The 20,746-nt window shown below is 40.4% G+C and overlaps 2 protein-coding genes across 2 annotated transcripts; both read right to left on the bottom strand.

Moving 5' to 3' along the window:
- Positions 1–3,664: 3,664 nt before the first annotated feature.
- On the bottom strand, positions 3,665–4,567 carry LOC146579001 (uncharacterized). Its single transcript, XM_085267872.1, has one exon. It carries the CDS (start codon positions 4,565–4,567, stop codon positions 3,665–3,667), a length of 903 nt encoding a protein of 300 aa, XP_085123998.1.
- Positions 4,568–14,367: 9,800 nt separating this feature from the next.
- On the bottom strand, positions 14,368–19,881 carry LOC146579000 (interferon-induced protein 44-like). The gene is made up of 8 exons (XM_085269461.1): positions 19,830–19,881; positions 19,302–19,346; positions 19,139–19,172; positions 15,933–16,125; positions 15,536–15,685; positions 15,177–15,348; positions 14,977–15,077; positions 14,368–14,772 (listed from the first exon to the last, which is right to left on the bottom strand). The coding sequence occupies exons 1-8, from the start codon at positions 19,864–19,866 to the stop codon at positions 14,569–14,571; spliced, it is 936 nt and encodes a 311-aa protein (XP_085125587.1). The 5' UTR covers positions 19,867–19,881; the 3' UTR covers positions 14,368–14,568.
- Positions 19,882–20,746: the final 865 nt, after the last annotated feature.

Raw genomic sequence — 20,746 nt, 5'->3', positions numbered from 1 at the left:
TGTGTCGTGAGGGGTTTTTACAGCCTTAAAACATCTATAATAATTGTAAAAATACATTAAAGTTGGCTACTTTGCAGATTTCACCTATCACTGGTTATTTTTAGAACGTAACTCCCACCTTAAACTAGGGACCACTGTATTTATTGCAACATGGTATGGAAAAAAATAATAATCAAATTGTAAGTCTTCATAACTATCAAGATTGACTGGTTTTAAATTACCGAACCATAAAATGTCTCTGAAAGTGTAAGAGTATTGACAGAAGTCTCCAATAGATGAAGAACCTGAAACTTTTTGAAGAAATCACAAACGGTCAAAATTTAAACATGTTGTAATTACCCAAGCAAAATTCCATCACTGGTGCAAGCCTTCGGTTTTGCTAATATCCACATTGTCTTTAAAATGTTTTTATCTTCTCATAATGTTTTCCTTTTTGAACAATTACAAAGTTTTCAGTTTTTAAAAATTTGCCTTTAGCATTTTTCCTTGAAACAAAACCTGTTTGCAGCTGTATGTGGGTTCCTACATCGTAGTGTATTAGAAACATTACATGCTTTAAAAGAGTCAAACCTTATTTGTATTCTTCTTGTTTCTTCTTAATAAATGAAGACGTGTCACTTTGCTGCTTGTTCAAAGTGTCTCAATTAACCTATCAGAACACATGTTGATGGATAGTTATGTGAGGAAGACGTAAAACAAATAAAAGAGCTAGTTCTTTGCACGTTTCAAAACCACTAATGGCCCGTAATTTAAATCTGCCACATACTGTTTTATGACTTAGCACCTCCAGGTATTGAGCAGTCTGAGTGTAGCACAAAATCTCTTAATCTCTCTAAACTCCAGATCCAACATTTAGTGTATGCACTGCATACTTTATAGTACCACTGAACATTGTAGGGTTTAATTTTGTTTTGTTACTTTACTTTTTGAGCTGCACGTCTCTTTTGGATTTGCCTTTCCTTGAGTTTGAGTTATAATCAGGACCAAACATTAACTTTGTCCCAGCATATTTAATCCATATATAAATAAATGAGATTAGCAGTTTATTAAAAAATGCCCGGTGACTTTATTTTTCATGTGAGTATTTACAGGAGCTGAATTTCCTTAAATCTTACTCGACAGCTCCGTTCTCCTTCCTTTGAGGCGCTCAGACTCAGGGATGTTGTCATTATTGGCATTTAGCTAGATATACAGGAGGAGTGAGTGCGAACCCTTTAGATCTTACAAAAGCCTGGAGAATTATAAATGTAGAACATTAAGTCCGGCTCCTTATAAAAAACGATTAAAGCTAAAATATAAAGAAATGAGTGATGGTTAAAGACTTATACAGTCCCTTATCAAATAATATTTTCTAATTATAGAAATGCTGTCACTCACCTGAGTCCTGTTGTTCGTCAGCGGGGAGCTCCGTTTAATACCAACAAGTGTTGTTATTAGTGCAACTGAGCCAGAAATAATAATCCACATGCATTCATCTAACATCAAGTACATATTATTCAAAACTAACCATTATGACATGGCTGTTGTTTTGCATATTAGGACTGGACTCCTGGCTTACAGTCACCCAAACAGTTTATCTTCTATTTCTTAATGCAATACACAGTAATACAGTATTATTCTAACTGCTGACCAGTCACATTTGTGTGATTAGCTTTGTGACTTAAGAAAAGATTGGTATCTTTGGACTAAACATATTTTCAGAGGCTTAGTTCAGATTTTCTTTTGTAAATAATTCATCTGGATACTCAGAGAGGGTGTGGTGTCATGGTCCTGGGTCGGTGACCCAGCGCTTTAAGTTTATTATTATCATTTTCCAGTTTATTATTATGATGATTATTATTGTTTGAGTTCTCTTCGGTCTGCCTCTGAGTCTGCGTCTGTATCTCAGTCTGTCTATGGTGTCACCCCGTCTGTTTGTGAATCTGTCTGTTCAGTTCAGCGTCTTGTCTGGTTCCCTGTGTCTGAGTTTCCTGTTTTATTGTGAAGGTCTGTGTCGTATGTGAGTGTGCTCAGTTTACATTTCCCCTGTCTTGTCAGCTGTGATTTCTCCCAGGTGTGTTCCCCTCCTGTCTCTCATCCCTTGATTACTGCCGTCTGTGTATTTAAGCCCTGTGTTTCTCTGTGTCAGTGTCGCGTTGTACCCTCAACTTGCTGTGTGTTTGTAATGTCCTGTCCTCCAGCACCTCGGTTTAGAGTTTTGTTTTGCTTTTGTAAGTTTTATTTTGTGAATCATTCCTCCAGCAATAAAGCTGCGTTTTCAGTTTATTCCCGTCTCCAAGAGTCCTGCAATTTTGGGTCCACCACTTCTGCTTGCCTGCCACACAGCCAACCGTGACATGTGGTCTATTTGACACTGACAAGTGTCACAGCACAACTAGCTCTCTGCTGGTGAACTTTAAGTAACTGGAGTCACTGAGCTTGAACTCAGGACTGTATTTTTGCACATTTTGAAAAAAAAAACATTAATTGAATTATGTAACAAATGATATGTCTTACAGTGTGGTACAGATCCTTCAAGACATTCATGCTATAGTTCCGGTGGGCAAAAAATTTATTTGATGGCTTTTAACAATATTTAGTCTGCATCTGAGTGGATCGTCCATTTTTCTGGATCAGCAGATAGCCCAGACTCCAGCCTGTGCTCCAAATATTTTCATATTTGGTTTCAAAATACAAGATGGCAGCAAAAAAGACTTTGATATAGAGTCCAGAAACAAGAGTCATGTCATCCCTCTTTATTACAGTGTATGGGTACAGCTAACATCTGCAGAGTTCAGCACAGACAGTGACTGTTTACAAGTAAAAATGATAACCTGCACAACTACTACTGAGAAGGAACAAGTCTCTCTACATACAGTTAATTAGGATATAGAAATCATCTCTGACCAAGTATATAAAAATGAGTAGTAAATGTAGCAAAAGTAATAAATGTAATAGCACTGCTGGGGTTTGTATTATTGTACTTATAATTTAAAGAGCTTTGTGGAAATGGTTGTTGTGATCTGAACGATATAAATACAATTGAATTGAAAAGAAATCACACAAGTAGGTAAACATCTAATTTCAGAGTTAAGATAGCTTTTAGCTTTCAGCTCTCACTTTCTTCTGACAATGCTTTTTGTCTCTTACCTTGAATTGGAAGTAAAAAATTGTGTTGCTTTGCTTTGACAAGACAAATGGACCCTGACAGCACTTAACAGCATTTTAGTTGTTAAATTTTAGCTGGCATGAATTACAAGGCAATAATGCATGGCTTTTTGCTTCATATATCCACAGTTAATGTGATAGTGTGATATAGCAGCACAAACAAGACCAAGGAAGTATTTAGCTGATATTTCAAATCTTCAGTTAAACTACCCTAATCTTACTGACAGTGACTGATCAACAAATAAAACACCCCGTTCTATGTTTAACAACTCTATAAAGTGCAAAAATCCTATTTACGAACATAAACCAGGATCCTCTGAGCAGATACATTACCAATGTGAAATCACAACTTTCTGTTTTGAAAGTTGAAACCTAAACCCTTAATTAGTTACTCAATGAGTATACAATCTCATAACTTGTAATAACTCATAGGGTTTCAATATTTTAAAATCCCACCACTCCATTATTTTTCAACATCCATAAACTCTTGATTCCTCTGACTCTATCCTGATCCAGTTTACTTCACACAACATAGTTTTTTTCCTCTGTGCAGAAACAGCAGAGGAAGAACCAGACTGCTGAGGACAGATAGCAAGTTTACTACATTCCACACAACACATAAATCTGTCTTTTCCACCAATGATAACTGGTCTGCGATGGAACAAATTAGGATGCTAGCAAATTTAAGCAGCAGTGCTCCCATTATGACCACGATCATGTGGAAAGCTCGTTGCTTTGCCTGATCAATCCGTTCACTGTTTCGACGCACCTCCCCCGGCCCTGAGCGAAACAAAACATGGAGAACAGACAAACAGCAGAAAATTATGACAAATAAGCAGACACCTGAATATGATAGTAGTAGCAGTACTTTCACTGAATCCTTAGCAGACCATAGTATCCCATACGATCCAACATTCTGCACCCAAACACACACAGTGATGATTTTTCTAATCTTGACCCCGCGTGTTTCCCGTAGACGCATGTAGGTGATAGGGTGAACAACAGCCAGATAGCGCTCCACACAGGTCAGCATGTGAAACACAGTCTGTCCAGGAAAACTATTTTCAAATAAGTACCTCCCAGGAGAAAGAACTCTCATGTTAATGGTAAAAGTGCCCATAGTGGAGAGAACTGATCCCAAAATACCAATTATCTCCACAATAATCATGTTGTATGTGAAAAAGTCAGAGTGGCTCATTGTCGTCCCTGCAGGTGCATTGTGCCGATGCCTCCAACGCTGAAAGCCCGTGTAGAATATGAAGATGTAGAGTGGAAAGAGGAAGAAGGTGTTTGTGATGGTGAAACTGGTGAAAATGACATAACCGACTATGGGACATTCGAATGATCTGGAGGAGTTAAAGTTTAAATAGCTGGAGACTGAGACAGGATCACCGAGAGCTGAGGAAGAGTTGATGAACATGGTCTGTTGAAGACAGTAAAAATAAATATATTTAATAATTTAATACTTTTCAGGAGTTTCAACATGCACTATATCACTAACACTGATGATGTTCTTGTTTGTAGCTGATCTTTTCAAATTATTCATTCTGCAAAAAAGCCTCATCAATACTACGTTCTTGTCAGTGCTTCGTGCTGACAATTTCCCTTCACTGGCTGTCTGTACATTTTAGAATCCTTTTAAAAATGTCTTTTGTTTGCTTTTAAATCTCTAAATGGCCTCAACACGAGTGATGTGTTCAGGAATTTTCTATGAGTTTGGTCAGAGCATATAAGACAGCGAACCACACCCATCTTCAGAGACTACTTTGGTGTTTGACCAGAGTGTTTCTCCATATTGCAATGTGTTATTAAACCCACTGCAAAACACACTCACCAAGTGTTTGCAGTTCATTTTAAAACTTCACAGCCCAATTTACCAGAAAAGCAAAATGAAATTCATGGGGATTGGATTCCCAAGGCTTCCACCCCTGAGTGCCACAGTCAAAGGGCAATGAGACCTGGAGAAGCTGATCAGGAGGAATGGTCTGCCAGAACTGAAACTGAGTGTTGTTCTGTTATTGAACTTCTGTGCCGATTCCATAACAAACATCGTAAGGGTGTTAATGTGGCACTACGACACCGTAGGCTGCACAGAGCTGTGGTGCCATTGTGATTGGTTTCTTTTGTCATGTGTTTAATCTCTGAACCAGATGGTAGTGACAAAAGCCAAAAGGAGTGCTCCTGGGCTTGGTCAGCTTGTAGGACTCTGGAGATAGCTGACAGGTACTGGCAGGCCAACTGGAGAGTGGCTCTGGCCATAACTGAAGCCAACAATTGAATGAATTGCTTCAAGGCAGACCGAAAGTCTTCTTCCATGACTTCATTCAATTGTTGGCTTCAGTTATGGCCAGAGCCACTCTCCAGTTGGCCTGCCAGTACCTGTCAGCTATCTCCAGTCATGGAAGAAGACTTTCGGTCTGCCTTGAAGCAATTCTAGTTTGGAGTCTTCTCTCACCCCCATTCTCTGCGGCCTGCTGGAGCGGGGGGGCTAGGAGGAGGAGTTGGCCGTCCGACTGCGGTCTGGAGTGTGGGGCCTCCCTGCTGCTGCGGAGTCGGGGCGGTCTGCCTCTCCCCACCGCAGGGAAAAGGGTAACACCACCTGGGTCTGGGTGCAGTTCCCCCCTCCAGGGGCAAGGGTACCTAGACCCGGTTCGTAGAGTACGCTTGGGGAGTGTGATCGTGTGTACAGCGTCTCTTTATGTTTGTCTCCACGTTGGTTGAGTGTGGAGTAAGTGCATATGAGAGCATGAGGGTGGGAATGGATGTTTGTATCTGTGTGTGCCTGTATGTCTGTGTCTATATGTCAGGTTGGGTGTCAGACGCCACCTCTCTGGGGACATCTCAGGCCCTCCAAGGTTTGGAGGCCTATCTCCACCCACTACCGGGGCCTGGAGCCTGGGGCTCGCTCGGGCCACTTCGGAGGTGGGGTGCCTCCGGCCTCTCGGCCTGGGGCTCGGTCACTCAGGCACAGCTGGCTGCCGGCGGAGCTCACGGGCGCGTCACTGCAACTCCCCCTGGCTTCTGCTCCGCGGCTGCTGAGTGAGCCCTCATCTGGGACTCTCCTCAGCTCTTACTGGGACAGTGGCGCGGCTGCCCCTCTGTTAGTCTTCCTTGGTCTCTTGTGTTCTGGGGGCCTCTGGATGTCTGGAGTTTTGATCTCCTCCATACCTGCTTCATACCCTGGAGGACGGGGCTGTGGCTCCCCACACTCCCTAGCAGATCGTTACATGGAGAAACCTTTGGAATGCAAGCATGCTGATCCACACAGGTATGCACACAGGTGTACACACGGGTATTCACAGACGCGGACTACAGCTTTCTTGGCTGCTGCCTCAAAGCACATTGTGCGCTGTCTATCTTGCGTGCTGCACAATATCGTTTATTATTTAGTATCTACTGATATCTACTGCTAGCTAGTTTATTGTGATGGTGCTGTTTTTTTTTATTATGTTGCTCTTTGTTGTTTGCTTTCTCTTGTTTTTTTTCTCCATACAGGTGACCCAGGTGTTTGTTTGTTTTTTTCTTTCTTCCCCCCCTTCTCACCGTCTCTTCTCCCCTTTGGTTTTCTTTCTCTCCCTCTCTTTCTTTCATTCTTTCCCCCTGTCCTATCCCCCAGTCATGTCTGTCCCGTTTGTAGCAACTGAAAATAAAATAAATTCATAATTATAATAAAGGTCAATCAAATGGACCAATATGGCAAGGCCATGATGATCCACTTGGTAAAATAAATCCGCTTGGCATCTTTCTTGGCCTTAAGACAACAATTCTGATGGCTAAAGATCCAAACGGGACACAAAAAAAAAGAAAAAAAAAAGAAGAAAAAAGAAGCAATTCTAGTAAATTTTCAGCTATTATGAAATATGAATGTCAAAGAATATATTGGTGAATTCTTTAATACAGTTATGTGGATGTCCAAATGCTATATTTACTGACACGTACTTTGGACTTTTTTAAAAATACAAATCATCGGCTTTAAGTTACCATACCATCAAATGTCTCTGTAGCTATGAGAGCATTACCAGACCTCTCCAATGGTTTGGGAACTTGACAATTTTTGAATATAATATAATAAAGCAAATACTAAGCTAATTTGAAGAAATCATGAATGGTCAATAGTTAAAAATGGTATAATTACAGAAGCAAAATTGCTCATCATTGGCATAAGTTAAGAGACATTTCTTTAATTCTAGTAACAATCATATTAATAACAATGAAGAAATTTGTCGGTATAATTAAGCATTTAACATCCATCAGGTCATGGCAACTCAAGTTAGGGCTAATCTTAGGCTTTGGTTTTAGCTGAAGTCTACACTATCTTGTAGAAACTGTTACTTTCTGAAAATGTTTCCCTTTTAAAACAGTAAAACATTCTTGGTTTTTTTAGTCAAACCTTATGTGTATTTTCCTCATTTCTTCTTAATAAAGGAGGACGTGTCACTGTGCTTTTTGTCCAGACTGTCTCAAGCTAGTGTCTCATTAGAACACATGTTGATGAATAGTTGTGTGAGGAATATATGTAAAATAAATGAAAGAGCGAGTTCTTTGCATGTTTCAAAACCAGTAATGACCCCTAATTTTAATCTGTCACATACTGTTTTATGATTTAGCACCTCCAGGTGTGGAGCAGTCTGTGTTTAACACAAAATCTCATAATGGTGCAAACTGCAGATCCAACATTTAGAGTATGCAATGCATGCATGTTGTACAATATGTTTTAAGCTGCAGGTTTATTATGTGCCTGTTTTTTTTTTTTGTTTTTTTTTATGCTGGTGGTCTCTTACTTTAAGAAAAAGGTTTACTAACATTAGTTTTATCCCAGCATATTTATCCATAATTAATTCAATCAGATAACTAGTTTATTACACACTAACAAGTCAATTTATTTTTCCTTCATCTATAGAAGCTAAATGTCCAGAAAATAATCTTGCTCGACTGCTCCGTTCTCCTTCCTTTCAGGTGCTCAGACTCAAGGAGCTAGATACACAGGAGGAGTGAGTGTAAACCCTTTATTACAGAACTTCTGTAATAACAAAAGTGTGTCCCTTTGCAAAAGGGGTTTGATAAAGGTGATATTACTCACCTGACTTTATTTTATTTGTCAGGTACAAGAAATAGTCAGAAGTAAATGAAAAAGCCACCAGTGTCTAAATAAAAAAGAAACTTTGAAAGACTTTCCAAAACCCTCGAAGTGTTTGGAGAACTATAAATGTAAAACATTCAGTCTGACGACGTAAAAGAAGAAAGCTGAAATTTAAAGAACGAGGGATGGTTCAACTCATATTCTGCAGTACTGTGTTGAATAATAATTACTAATTATAGACTGACTAAGATTATCTTTTTAAAATAAAAATAATATAATCAAACTCATAAAGACTTTATTTAAAAATGCTGTCACTCACCTTTGTCCTCTTGTAGCTCAGTGGACAGCTTCCTTTAAAGCCAACAAGTGTTGTCAGTGCAGCTAAGCCACATATAATAATCCACATGCACTCATTTAACATCAAGCACATATTATTTAAAACTATCCACTAAGTACAGCTGACGTTTTGCATATTAGGCTTGGACATCTACATTACAGTCAGTCACACAGTTTACCTACAAGTCACATTGTTGTGATGTTATATTTTCATGACTTAAAGAAAGAGATTGTAAGGAGCACGAGTCAGCTGATTTTAAGAGGCTCACATAGAAACTTTCAGGTCTTTATTTCTAACTGATTCATTTAGATACTCCACAGAGCTTTTTCTTTGTGTTACTGTGCTTTGACATTAAATATTGCCCACTTCAGTTTTTACTACTTACCCTTCAAAGGTTTAAAAGTCTGTGCCGTGCAAGAATGACATTTATTAACATAAGGTGCGATTGTCTGAGGAGACAATAACCAACATGAAATTCATTCCAGTTTTGACAGTTGAAATCATAAGCATTAGTATACAAAAGTCTTCTAGAGTTGTGATAATTCATAAAATTTTAATAGTTTAAATCCAACCACTCAATTTTTCCACATCCCTAAAGTCCTGATTCCTCTAATTCTCTATCTTGATTCAGGATGCAAAACATAACATTTTTTTTGTTCTGTGCAGAAACAGCAGAGGAAGAACCAGACTGCTGGGGACAGATAGCAAGTTTGCTACTTCCCACATCACACATAAAACTTTCATGTCCATCAGTGATAATTGTTCTATGCCAGAACAAAGGAGCAGCAGTGCTCCCATTATGACCACGATCATGTGGAAAGCTCGTTGCTTTGACTGATCAATCCGTTCACTGTTTCGATGCACCTGGATCAGAACATGGAGCACAGACAAACAGCAGAAAATAATGACAACTAAGCAGTAACCTGAAAATGCTAGTTGTAGTTTGACTGATTCATCAACAGACTGACTTATACCGTATCTCTTCAGTTCTAAGGTCAAATGGTGGGGAGTCCTAGATTTAAACCTAGTGGGAGTATCCCCCCACCTTTTGACCTTAGAACTGAAGAAGCTTCTCGGATGAGAGGTGAAAACAAAAATATGCAGCATGTGCATGGATCACAAAAGGATTACAAAATGCATGTAAAAAGAAAAATACCTTATATAGAGAATTTAAAAGAACAGAAGTACAGAAGCTGAAAATAAATACAAGAAATATAAAAATAAATTAACTAGTATTTTGAGGTCATGTAAAAAGGAATATTATGAGAAAGTATTAAATATGAATCAAAATAACATTAAAGGGATTTGGAAAACATTAAATACCATCATTAAAAATGGTTCTAGGCAGTTAAATTATCACTCGTACTCACTAATAATGATAGAAATATTAGTAACATGAGTGATGTGGTTAATGAGTTCAATAAATTCTTTGCAAGTGTTGGGTTCTTGGGCAAGACTTGGCTGATACAATTCCTGATATAACAAATTCTGCAGAGAAAGAAAGTAAACTCATTGACTGTAATCCTCATTCAATGTTTTTAACGGTGGTAGAAGAAAAGGAAATCATTGATATTGTTGGGAAATCACAAACAAAAAATTCTACAGACTTTGATGACATTGATATGGAAATCGTTAAGAAAGTGATCGAGGGCATCTCCAAACTCTTAACATACATTTGCAATTTGTCTCTACAAACTGGTGCATTCCCAACACAAATGAAAAGAGCTAAAGTAATACCACTGTTTAAAAATGGAGATAGACACCAATTCACAAATTATAGGCCTGTTTCTCTACTTTCACAATTTTCACAAATACTGGAAAAAGTTTTCATTAATAGACTTGACAAATTTATAGATAAACATAAAATAATAATGGACAGTCAGTATGGTTTCAGACCAAATAGATCAACATCTATGGCATTAATGGAACTAATTGAAAATATAACCAACAATATAGATCAAAGACAATGCACAGTTAGTGACCTAAAAAAAGCTTCTGACAAAATTAATCATGAACCTGCCTCAGTACTACATGGAAGCTCCTGTCAGGCATCATATCGGCTAAGATGAACAGGCACATGGGTCAATACATGAGTGGGACACAGAAAGGAATTGGCAAGAATACCAGAGGCGCAAAACACCAGCTACTGGTAGACAGAACAGTCAGCCGAGACTGCAAGACCACACTGATCAACCTGTGCACTGCCTGGATTGATTACAAGAAGGCCTATGACTCAATGCCCCACAGCTGGATACTGGAATGCCTAGAATTGTACAAGATCAATGGGACCCTAAGAGCCTTCATCAGGAACTCAATGGGGATGTGGCGTACAACACTAGAGGCCAACTCCAAGCCCATAGCACAAGTCACCATCAAGTGCGGGATCTACCAAGGAGATGCTCTGTCCCCACTGCTGTTCTGCATAGGCCTGAACCCCCTCAGTGAGATCATTAACAAGACTGGCTACGGATACCGACTACGGAACGGAGCAGTTGTCAGCCACCTCCTGTACATGGATGACATCAAGCTGTATGCCAAGAGTGAACGAGACATCGATTCACTGATCCACACTACCAGGCGATACAGCAATGACATTGGAATGTCGTTCGGACTGGAGAAGTGTAGTAGGATGGTAACAAAGAGAGGGAAGGTAGTCAGAACTGAGGGGATTGAACTACCAGAAGGCAACATTGCAGACATAGAGGACAGTTACAAGTACCTGGGGATCCCGCAGGCAAATGGGAACCATGAAGAGGCCGCTAGAAAGGCTGCAACCACCAAGTACCTGCAGAGGGTCAGGCAAGTCCTGAGGAGTCAGCTGAATGGTAAGAACAAGATCCGGGCCATCAACACGTACGCCCTGCCCGTGATCAGGTACCCTGCTGGGGTAATAGGCTGGCCAAAGGAGGAGATAGAAGCCACTGACATAAAGACAAGAAAGCTCCTTACCATGCATGGAGGGTTTCACCCCAAGTCCAGCACCCTGAGGCTGTACGCTAAGCGCAAGGAAGGGGGCCGGGGACTGGTGAGTGTCAGCACCACAGTCCAGGATGAGACAACGAACATCCAAGAATACATTGGGAAGATGGCCCCAACTGACCGAGTGCTCAGTGAATACCTCAGGCAGCAGAAACCCAAGAAAGAGGAGGGAGACGAGGAACCATCATGGAAGGACAGGCCCCTGCACGGTATGTACCACCGGCAGATAGAGGAGGTGGCTGATATCCAGAAATCCTACCAGTGGCTGGACAAAGCTGGACTGAAAGACAGCACAGAGGCACTAATCATGGCAGCACAAGAACAAGCTCTGAGTACAAGATCCATAGAGGCTGGGGTCTATCACACCAGGCAAGACCCCAGGTGCAGGCTGTGTAAAGATGCCCCAGAGACAATCCAGCACATAACAGCAGGGTGCAAGATGCTAGCAGGCAAGGCATACATGGAACGCCATAACCAAGTGGCCGGCGTAGTGTACAGGAACATCTGTGCCGAGTATAACCTGGAAGTCCCGAGGTCAAAATGGGAGATGCCCCCAAGGGTGATGGAGAATGACCGAGCTAAGATCCTGTGGGACTTCCAGATACAGACGGACAAAATGGTGGTGGCTAACCAGTGGACATAGTGGTGGTAGACAAACAGAAGAAGACGGCCGTAGTGATCGATGTAGCGGTTCCGAATGACAGCAATATCAGGAAGAAGGAACACGAGAAGCTGGAGAAATACCAAGGGCTCAGAGAAGAGCTCGAGAGGATGTGGAGGGTGAAGGTAATGGTGGTCCCCGTGGTAATCGGAGCACTAGGTGCGGTGACTCCCAAGCTAGGCGAGTGGCTCCAGCAGATCCCGGGAATAACATCAGAGATCTCTGTCCAGAAGAGCGCAGTCCTGGGAACAGCTAAGATACTGCGCAGGACCCTCAAGCTCCCAGGCCTCTGGTAGAGGACCCGAGCTTGAAGGATAAACCGCCCGCAGGGGCGTGCTGGGTGTTTTTTTTTTATATATATATATATATATATATTTCGTATTTGTAAATGCAAGTGTGTGTACTTGTGTATATATTGTTTTTTCTGTATATGTCTGAAATAAAGATACAATAACAAATTGGCATGCTCCCCTTATCCTTCAGATGCCCATTCTGTTGTCCACCATCTCCTGTCGATGCACTCTAGGAAGCCCAGAGGCACAGCTCTCTGCGGGTCGTCAGCTGGAGGCGTTCTCCACTCCTCACTGATCCTCTTGTCGCCTCTGTTATAGCCTTAGTCTGCATCTGCATCTCAGTCTCTTCTTCCATCATTTCACCTCATTCCACCAGTAATTTAAACAATGACACCTCCCCAGAAAACCCTCTTTTGCCACATGGCCCTTGCCATGTGTCAGCTTCACACAATTAGACATACACAAGAAAGCTGCACATTCTCTCTTAAAGATTCGCAGGGCTTGTCCCTCAGAGCAGCTTTACTCCAAGCCTGCAATCCTGTCATAAGAAAAACTTTAGCCAGTGATTTTCACGTTAAAGTTGTTCAACTCCCAGCTCTGCTTGGAGCCTGTATCCTAGAAGATGTTTAAGGTAAATCAAACTTCACAATTGCAAACAACTGTAGATCATAAAGTATTCAGCACTACAGAGACAAGCATTATATGCAGTTTCTTTTTTTCTTTTTTCAAGTCATTCAACGCACTACTATTGCTATAATTTGCCGCAAATCATGTATCATCCCATGCGTTTATTCCAAAACACTGTAATCACTGACTTTCCTTAATTTATGTCACTTACTCATGTCATCACTATGAGCTTAATAGTAGTCAGATAATGAGCCCAACATTAAAAATGTCCTTTAATCACTGCACGTGTGCTCTAATGTCACTTGTCTGTCCGTGCTGAATCCTTCACAAGCACTCTTATAGAAAAACAACACATTCGCCTTGTAGCGTCGTGGAGGTCAGGCCTGGATCAACAGATTCCAGAGGTGCTGCTGTAAATCATGTGGTCAATCCTCCTTTTCTGTGAAAGGAGTGATACTGATTTTAACACAGCATGTGTTTCACATTGAATACACAGGCTCACAGTAATATTCAACATTTTCCCAACAGCACGGTTTAATTGCATCACAAACACATAGCCTGTAAACATGGTTTCCTTCACACAAAAATTGTAGTTAAAGGTTAGATCTGTAGGGCCCACATTCTCATGTGAGGGACTGAGGGACTGAGGTTAAGCTGCAAAAAACGTACGGAAGAAACTAGAAAAAGAAATATAAAGAATAAAGAGAAACAGGATCTCAACAGTGTGAATGCCTGTGAGACATTCACACAAGGAGGTGAAGAAACTGAAAATTAAGGTGAAAACAGTTGAAGAAGCAGAATTTTTTGCTGAAAAGAGGTGAAAAGCCCAAAATTCTGCTGAAAATGGGTAAAGATGCTGATATTTGTACTGAAAAGAGTTGAAACAAAGTTGAACTGTGTTTCCATGAGCCAGATTCGAGCCCAGGCCCTGGTCTCAAGGCGGCCTGGGTTCAATATCTGATGCCTGTGAGGCATTCACACAATAAAGAAACAGGAACTCAATAGTGTGGATGCCTACTGCATCCACACAATAATAATCAACAAAGCACAAGCGTATCAAAAACCAATCCATAATGGCAAAATAAACGTAAAACATAAGAAACTCAAAATGCTGGGTCGAATCGACCCCAGAACCGTAACATTTTTAGCTTTTGATCAACAGGTTACAGGCATATATCTGTCATCATTGCTGTAGTTACCATTTTGACTGTTCAATAAATAACAAAAAGTACATTTATTGATTTTCTTAAGATAAACAACTTGAAGTTTATTTGGATTTAATTTGAGAAAGAAAAAAGTTACAGAAAATAAGAACAAGATAAAATTCAGTAGGTTAAAGTTTCTGATGAAAGTAATTTTTTGTGTGACTATGATTGCTATGACTACTATGACTATGATTGCAGCAATAGCAAAGCAAAGTCACCTGAAGAGTAACTGAACATTTTCATTTTCTGTCCCCCTCACACATTGGTGACAGGTCACGATTATTCTGGTCATTCAGGTAGTCCTCTCCATAGTCAATGATCTTTTTCAGTATACTCAGTATCAGTGAATCCACACCGTCATCTGTCTCGATTTCTTTGTGGTAGTTCTTCACAAGGAAGATGCAGTTCAGTGGAAGTCCCAGGTTCACGTTCACTGTTTCCATCTAAGTTAAACAATATTAAATTTTTAAAAACTGAAACTATATTGTTGCACTAGTGATATAATTATAAATTACTTATTGAATTATTTGTACTGATTCCAGCTGAGGTTTCTGTACAAATATACTGAAATGTACAGCTGAATTATAGATGTTACATTCATGTGTAAACTGTCTACAAACTCATGAAAGTTACTTCTTTGAACATACCAGCTTTTTCAAGTGCTTGCTCCTGTAGGCGTTCTTTATGTCTTTTTGGACTTCAGGACAAGCTTCATCAATTTTTGTCAGAATGGCTATTTGTGGGATCTCTGCCAATACAGAAACCAATGCAATCATTTTATCTCATGTTTTTCTAGTATATGAAATTGTGACATCATATATGCTCGTAGAACAACATCTGCTCTCACGTTTGTCACGACCTGCTGCTCTGATATCGTTCATCTTTCTCCAAGTGGCATCATCAATTAAGCTCACTGAGGTAGCACAAATGACAAAAACCAGAATGTGGACTTTGTCATCGAAAGTGGAGGAGCCTCTGTAGTTAGGATCTGTTTCAGCCAAGGGGCATTTGGGATTGAACTGGAAAAAAAAATGCAAGAGCAAAATGACTGAAAACAGAAGAACTGTTGCAGTTAGGATCCGATTCATGGAAGAGAGATGTGGGTTTGAACTGGGGGAAAAAAAGCAAAATCACTGAAACTTTTTTTGCATGATACAATTTCTGTATCACAGACTGTGTACAAGCATCTGAAAGAAAACATCATACCCTGTAATCTTCTTTAACATGTCCACTGATGGCAAGTTTGATGTCTTCCACTTGAATTCCTTGGTCACTGGACTGAAGCCCCATGGTGTCATTGAAGACAAAAGGGTAAAAGGTGTCTGGATTTCCTTTCTGGATTTTATATGTCCTGTACTATAAATAAATAAAAAATATAGTGTTGTTATATCAGTGCCAGATATTAAAGAACCTAAACAATTTGGTATTTGCAGAATAGTTTACACTATAGTTGCACCTACTATCCTACTTTTCTAGTTCAATTTCTACAAAGCAGTTACCGCTGCAGTGCCCTCCTGTAGTCCTAGAAAGCCTTGTAGGAAATGTGTTTTTTGTAACCCTCTAACAGTGACTATGATAAGAATAGATACATCCTTATACATACTGCAATGGTGAAACTTTCGGAGGCATTTGCTGCCAAAGCTCGAGCTGTGGTTTTGCCTCTTAAAGTACTGTCGACAGAGTTGATGAAGCTGGACTTTCCAGCAGCTGGTGGTCCATAAAGCAGAATTCTGAGATGCTCAACATCTTTGTGAGGCTTGTAATCTCTGACAAGCTGCAGGTCTCGCTCTCTTTCACTGTTCAATAAGAAAATTAAATATGATTGAGTATACACATAAAGTTTACACAATAGTGGCATGAACGCACAAAAAATAACACAATAAGGAAACAAAACACTTGAGGGGTACATTGGCTGGCTTAATAATACTAAAAACCAGAGTCACACAAATGTGGCTTCATGATGGTGGTTATCACTTTCTGCCTGATTGTTATCCTGAGGTAAGGTAATTTAACTGTAAAAGCAAAAGATCAGATTTCAACTTTGATAAGACAGCAGGGAGGATTATGGGCATGGCAGCTCCTATAAACACTCAAGAACTACTAGAACAGACCATCCTTAGACAGGCAGATGGCATTTTAGCAGACCATCTGTAATGCATCTTTAAACTCTCCCAGTTTTTCAAAGTGTGGTGAACAACCTGTTTCAATGTCGTTGACAAAGAGTTCTAGCTTGATTCAAACGCAAACACTGCTTGTTGAAGGGATAAGACTGCATTTCCAACGCCTTGCATTTTCACATTTTCAGTCATGTCCACAAGATAGTAGAACTTAAGGCGCCTCTCAGTGTTAGCTAACTCATGATGCTCAACATTTTTCATTTCAAGAAAAGTCCGGATTTCGCTCAGACAAGAGGTGAAACAGCTGAGCACTTGACAACCAATGCACATTGCTGTGCAGAAGAACACCAAGATAATTATTCCCAACTTTATTCAGCAGTGTTTTAAACTGGTGTTCATTTAAAGCTTAAAGCTATATAACATATATAAACCCTGCTGCTGCGGAGTCGGGGCGGTCTGCCTCCCCCCACCGCAGGGAAAAGGGTAACACCACCTGGGTCTGGGTGCAGTTCCCCCCTCCAGGGGCAAGGGTACCTAGACCCGGTTCGTAGAGTACGCTTGGGGAGTGTGATCGTGTGTACAGCGTCTCTTTATGTCTGTCTCCACGTTGGTTGAGTGTGGAGTAAGTGCATATGAGAGCATGAGGGTGGGAATGGATGTTTGTATCTGTGTGTGCCTGTATGTCTGTGTCTATATGTCAGGTTGGGTGTCAGGCGCCACCTCTCTGGGGACATCTCAGGCCCTCCAAGGTTTGGAGGCCTATCTCCCCGTACCACCACTTCCCCTGCCAGTGGCGGACCCCCTCAGACATCGGTGCGTTGGTGGTTCTTTGTGTCCGGGGATGGGCGTCCAGGTACACACCGGCTCACTCCTTGGCGGCCGCTTATCGGGGCCTGGAGCCTGGGGCTCGCTCGGGCCACTTCGGAGGTGGGGTGCCCCCGGCCTCTCGGCCTGGGGCTCGGTCACTCAGGCGCAGCTGGCTGCCGGCGGAGCTCACGGGCGCGTCACTGCAACTCCCCCTGGCTTCTGCTCCGCGGCTGCTGAGTGAGCCCTCATCTGGGACTCTCCTCAGCTCTTTCCGGGACAGTGGCGCAGCTGCCCCTCTGTTGGTCTTCCTTGGTCTCTTGTGTTCTGGGGGCCTCTGGATGTCTGGAGTTTTGATCTCCTCCACACCTGCTTCACGCCCTGGAGGACGGGGCTGTGGCCCCCCCCACACCCTCTAGCAGATCATTACATGAAGGAACCTTTAAAAAAACAAGCGCGTCCATGCTCACAGGTGTACACACGGGTGATCACACCCACAAACTACACCCTTTTTGGCTCCTACCTCAAAGCACACTGTGTTCTGTTGATCTTATGTGCTGCACAATAATGTTTAACATTTAGTATTTACTGTCATATTCCCATATATCATTGTGATGTTGTTTATTCTATTACTCTTGTTCTCTTCTGCTTGTTTTCTTTTTTCTTTCTCAGCAGGTGATCCAGGTGATTGATATATGCATTTTTTTTTCTCTGCCCGTTCTGTTGGTTTTTGTTTTTTGCCCTTCTCCCCCGTCCCTCTTCTCAGCTGTTTCTCTTTCCCTCTTTCTTTCTCCCCTTCTTTCCCCCAGTCAAGTCTGTCCCGTATTCAGTAAGTGAAAATAAAATAAACAATAAAAGGTGAATCAAATGGACCATTACGGCAAGGCTGGGATGGTCAGTTTGGTAAAGTAAATCCGTTGGGCATCTTTCTTTGCCTTTAGACAACAATTCTGATGGCAAAAGAGCCAAACGGGACAGGAAAAAAAAAAAAAGAAAAAAAAAGAACAGGCTTTCCCCGCAGCACGCAGTGTAATAAATACTCACAAAGAAAACGGCGGCCTTTACAACTTATGTCTAAAAATGTATAGTTTCATGCATTGGTTAAAACACTCGACTCCAGCTACATGATGTGCAGCTGGAAACACTTCCCGCAAGACGAGCTGTAATTTACAGAATTTACAGAAAATGTTACATTTTTGTGATTTATATCGTTATCGGGACGACAGAATTCTTATATCGGGATATGAGATTTTGGTCATATCGCACAGCCCTTTAAGCATGCTTTCATTTTCTTCTGGCTTCCAGGAATTTCCCCCTCACTTGTCCAAACTAGTCTGTTATAGGTTCTTTGTTTGTGTCTGGCAGGATCTGTGTGTGGCAGGCAGGAATGTAGAACGCGAATGGAGACTGTTGGAGATGAAAAGTGAACTAAAACCAGCTTTATTGCTGGACATGAGGGAAACTAACTAACATGAGGAATACAAAATAAACTAGAAAGACAAGGCATGTGATTTTGTTAAATAAAAGTTTGCTTTGACGTATCATGTAACTCATTGGCCTGATTGTCAGAGACATAAGAGGAAAATGCGATGATGATCTATAAAGATTATAAGAAGTATAACACCAAGAGGCAAGGGAGAAGCAACAACAGAAAATAACTAATCCTGTGAATTCCTAATGCAATACCTTTATTTCAGCACTCAGTGCACTCTCAGCACCATGATTCATTGCCAGCAATACAGCTGCTGGAGGTTTGAATCTCTCTACTGATACATTTACACATTATATAATCCGGTCTGAGACTGACATCAAATGGCAAACGTGTTAAAAACATAACTCACATTTAAGTTCTAGAACACAAAGAATAAACCACCCCCATAATACTCACTTCCATGGTATTTTTCTTTCTTCTACCCGTAAAACTGTAAAATGAACATGTTAATTGTGTGAATCACACGAGAAGGAAATTGTTTTAAATTCATTATACATCGTTATGTGTTGGTTTAATCTTAAAGTTTAAAGAATTTTATATTAAATTTTAAATTTCTTACGGGGAGGTGAAGGGGGAGGTGAAGGGGGAGGTGAAGGGGGAGTACCTGCAATTAAAATATGACATTCTAGCAACATGTTGACAACACTTTTCCATATTCAATGTTACTTATATAATTTACTCCCTTATGTTAAATGAAATGTTATCATTTGCGATGTTCAGATTAAAAGTACATCATCGGTTTTTTCCATTATAAAATCACTTTGCAAAATTCAATGACTGATCAAGATCAAGTTAAGATGAGAATCCAGGATTTTCGTTTTTAGCAGCTTTGGTGTACACACCTCAAAAAACTATTCAGTATTTCAGTCAGGCAAGTTTTATTTGTAAAGAGTAATATTATATGAAAAAGCCCAAAGAGGTTGACATGCATGAAAACACACTGAGAGCAAAATTGAAAAAAAAGAAAGAAAAAAAAGAAAGAAAACAAAATGTATGAACTTATTAAAGCAGAGCTGCAAACAAACAAGTAAATCACCACAAATATTTAAGCCATAAACATGTTACATTAAAAAAAAAAACTGCTTACCAAACATAGATTTGATAATTTTCCTAAAGAAGCTCATGTTTTTTGCACCAACTATCTGTGAATAAAACAGGTAGTTGGGAATATATACCAGGATATTGGACTATATATATTGGACTATATAACAATTGCGTTTAATCATTGTTTTTCCTACCGTATTGAAATGATTAGACAAAGTTAGCATACCTGAATATCCAATTGTGTCGTAAAGGTAGTGGTTCTCTGGTGTTGCCTCCACTGAAGTAGACTGAGTATGACTCTTTTTTTTATATAAACATGCTTTCAGTTTTAGGGCATGTGACTTGTAGGAATTTCCTCCTAACTTGTCCATACTAGTCGGTTATAGCTTCTTTGTTTGTATGTGTCTATCATGATCTGTGTGCAGAGGAATGGAAGACCTGAATGCAGGGTGTACCCCACCTTCCTATGAGAACATGTGTCATTAAAGGTAATAATAATAATAATAATAACAACATTTCCATTAGCTCGTGCTCCCAACGTAGGGGAAACTAATTCTGTCAGGGATACCTACCTTGGCAGTAGTGCAGGTGAAGCCAAAGCAAGATATGCTTCATCATATTTTCTAGTATTTGGCTTGGAAGGAAGTTTTGCCGATGCTTCACCTGCTTTGCATTTGTGTGGGAGGCCAATCAATAGTGATGTGCGGATTGATATTGAAATATCGATTCCTCCGATACCAGTCATTTACTTTCTAGAATTGATTCTCACATTAAAAAATTTATATTTTAGTAATTTAGGGTAAATTTGTATTTTATCATAAAAAAGGAACACAATGGAAAGAAACTATATCATTTGGATTGTCTACATTGGAAGGAACTACTTCCTCTTCCGCCTTTCATAGTCATTAGTGATGTGTCGTTAGCTAACGAAACGGCTCTTAGAGAGGGATATTTGAAGTG

The sequence above is a fragment of the Mchenga conophoros genome, linkage group LG3 (genome assembly GCF_057382185.1).
Source record: "Mchenga conophoros isolate Kocher_MC1m ecotype Shallow Benthic linkage group LG3, M_conophoros_male_GT1.1, whole genome shotgun sequence".
NCBI lineage: Eukaryota > Metazoa > Chordata > Actinopteri > Cichliformes > Cichlidae > Mchenga > Mchenga conophoros.
Note: the sequence above shows the minus strand (reverse complement) of the source record. Positions and strands in the feature narration are given on the sequence as shown.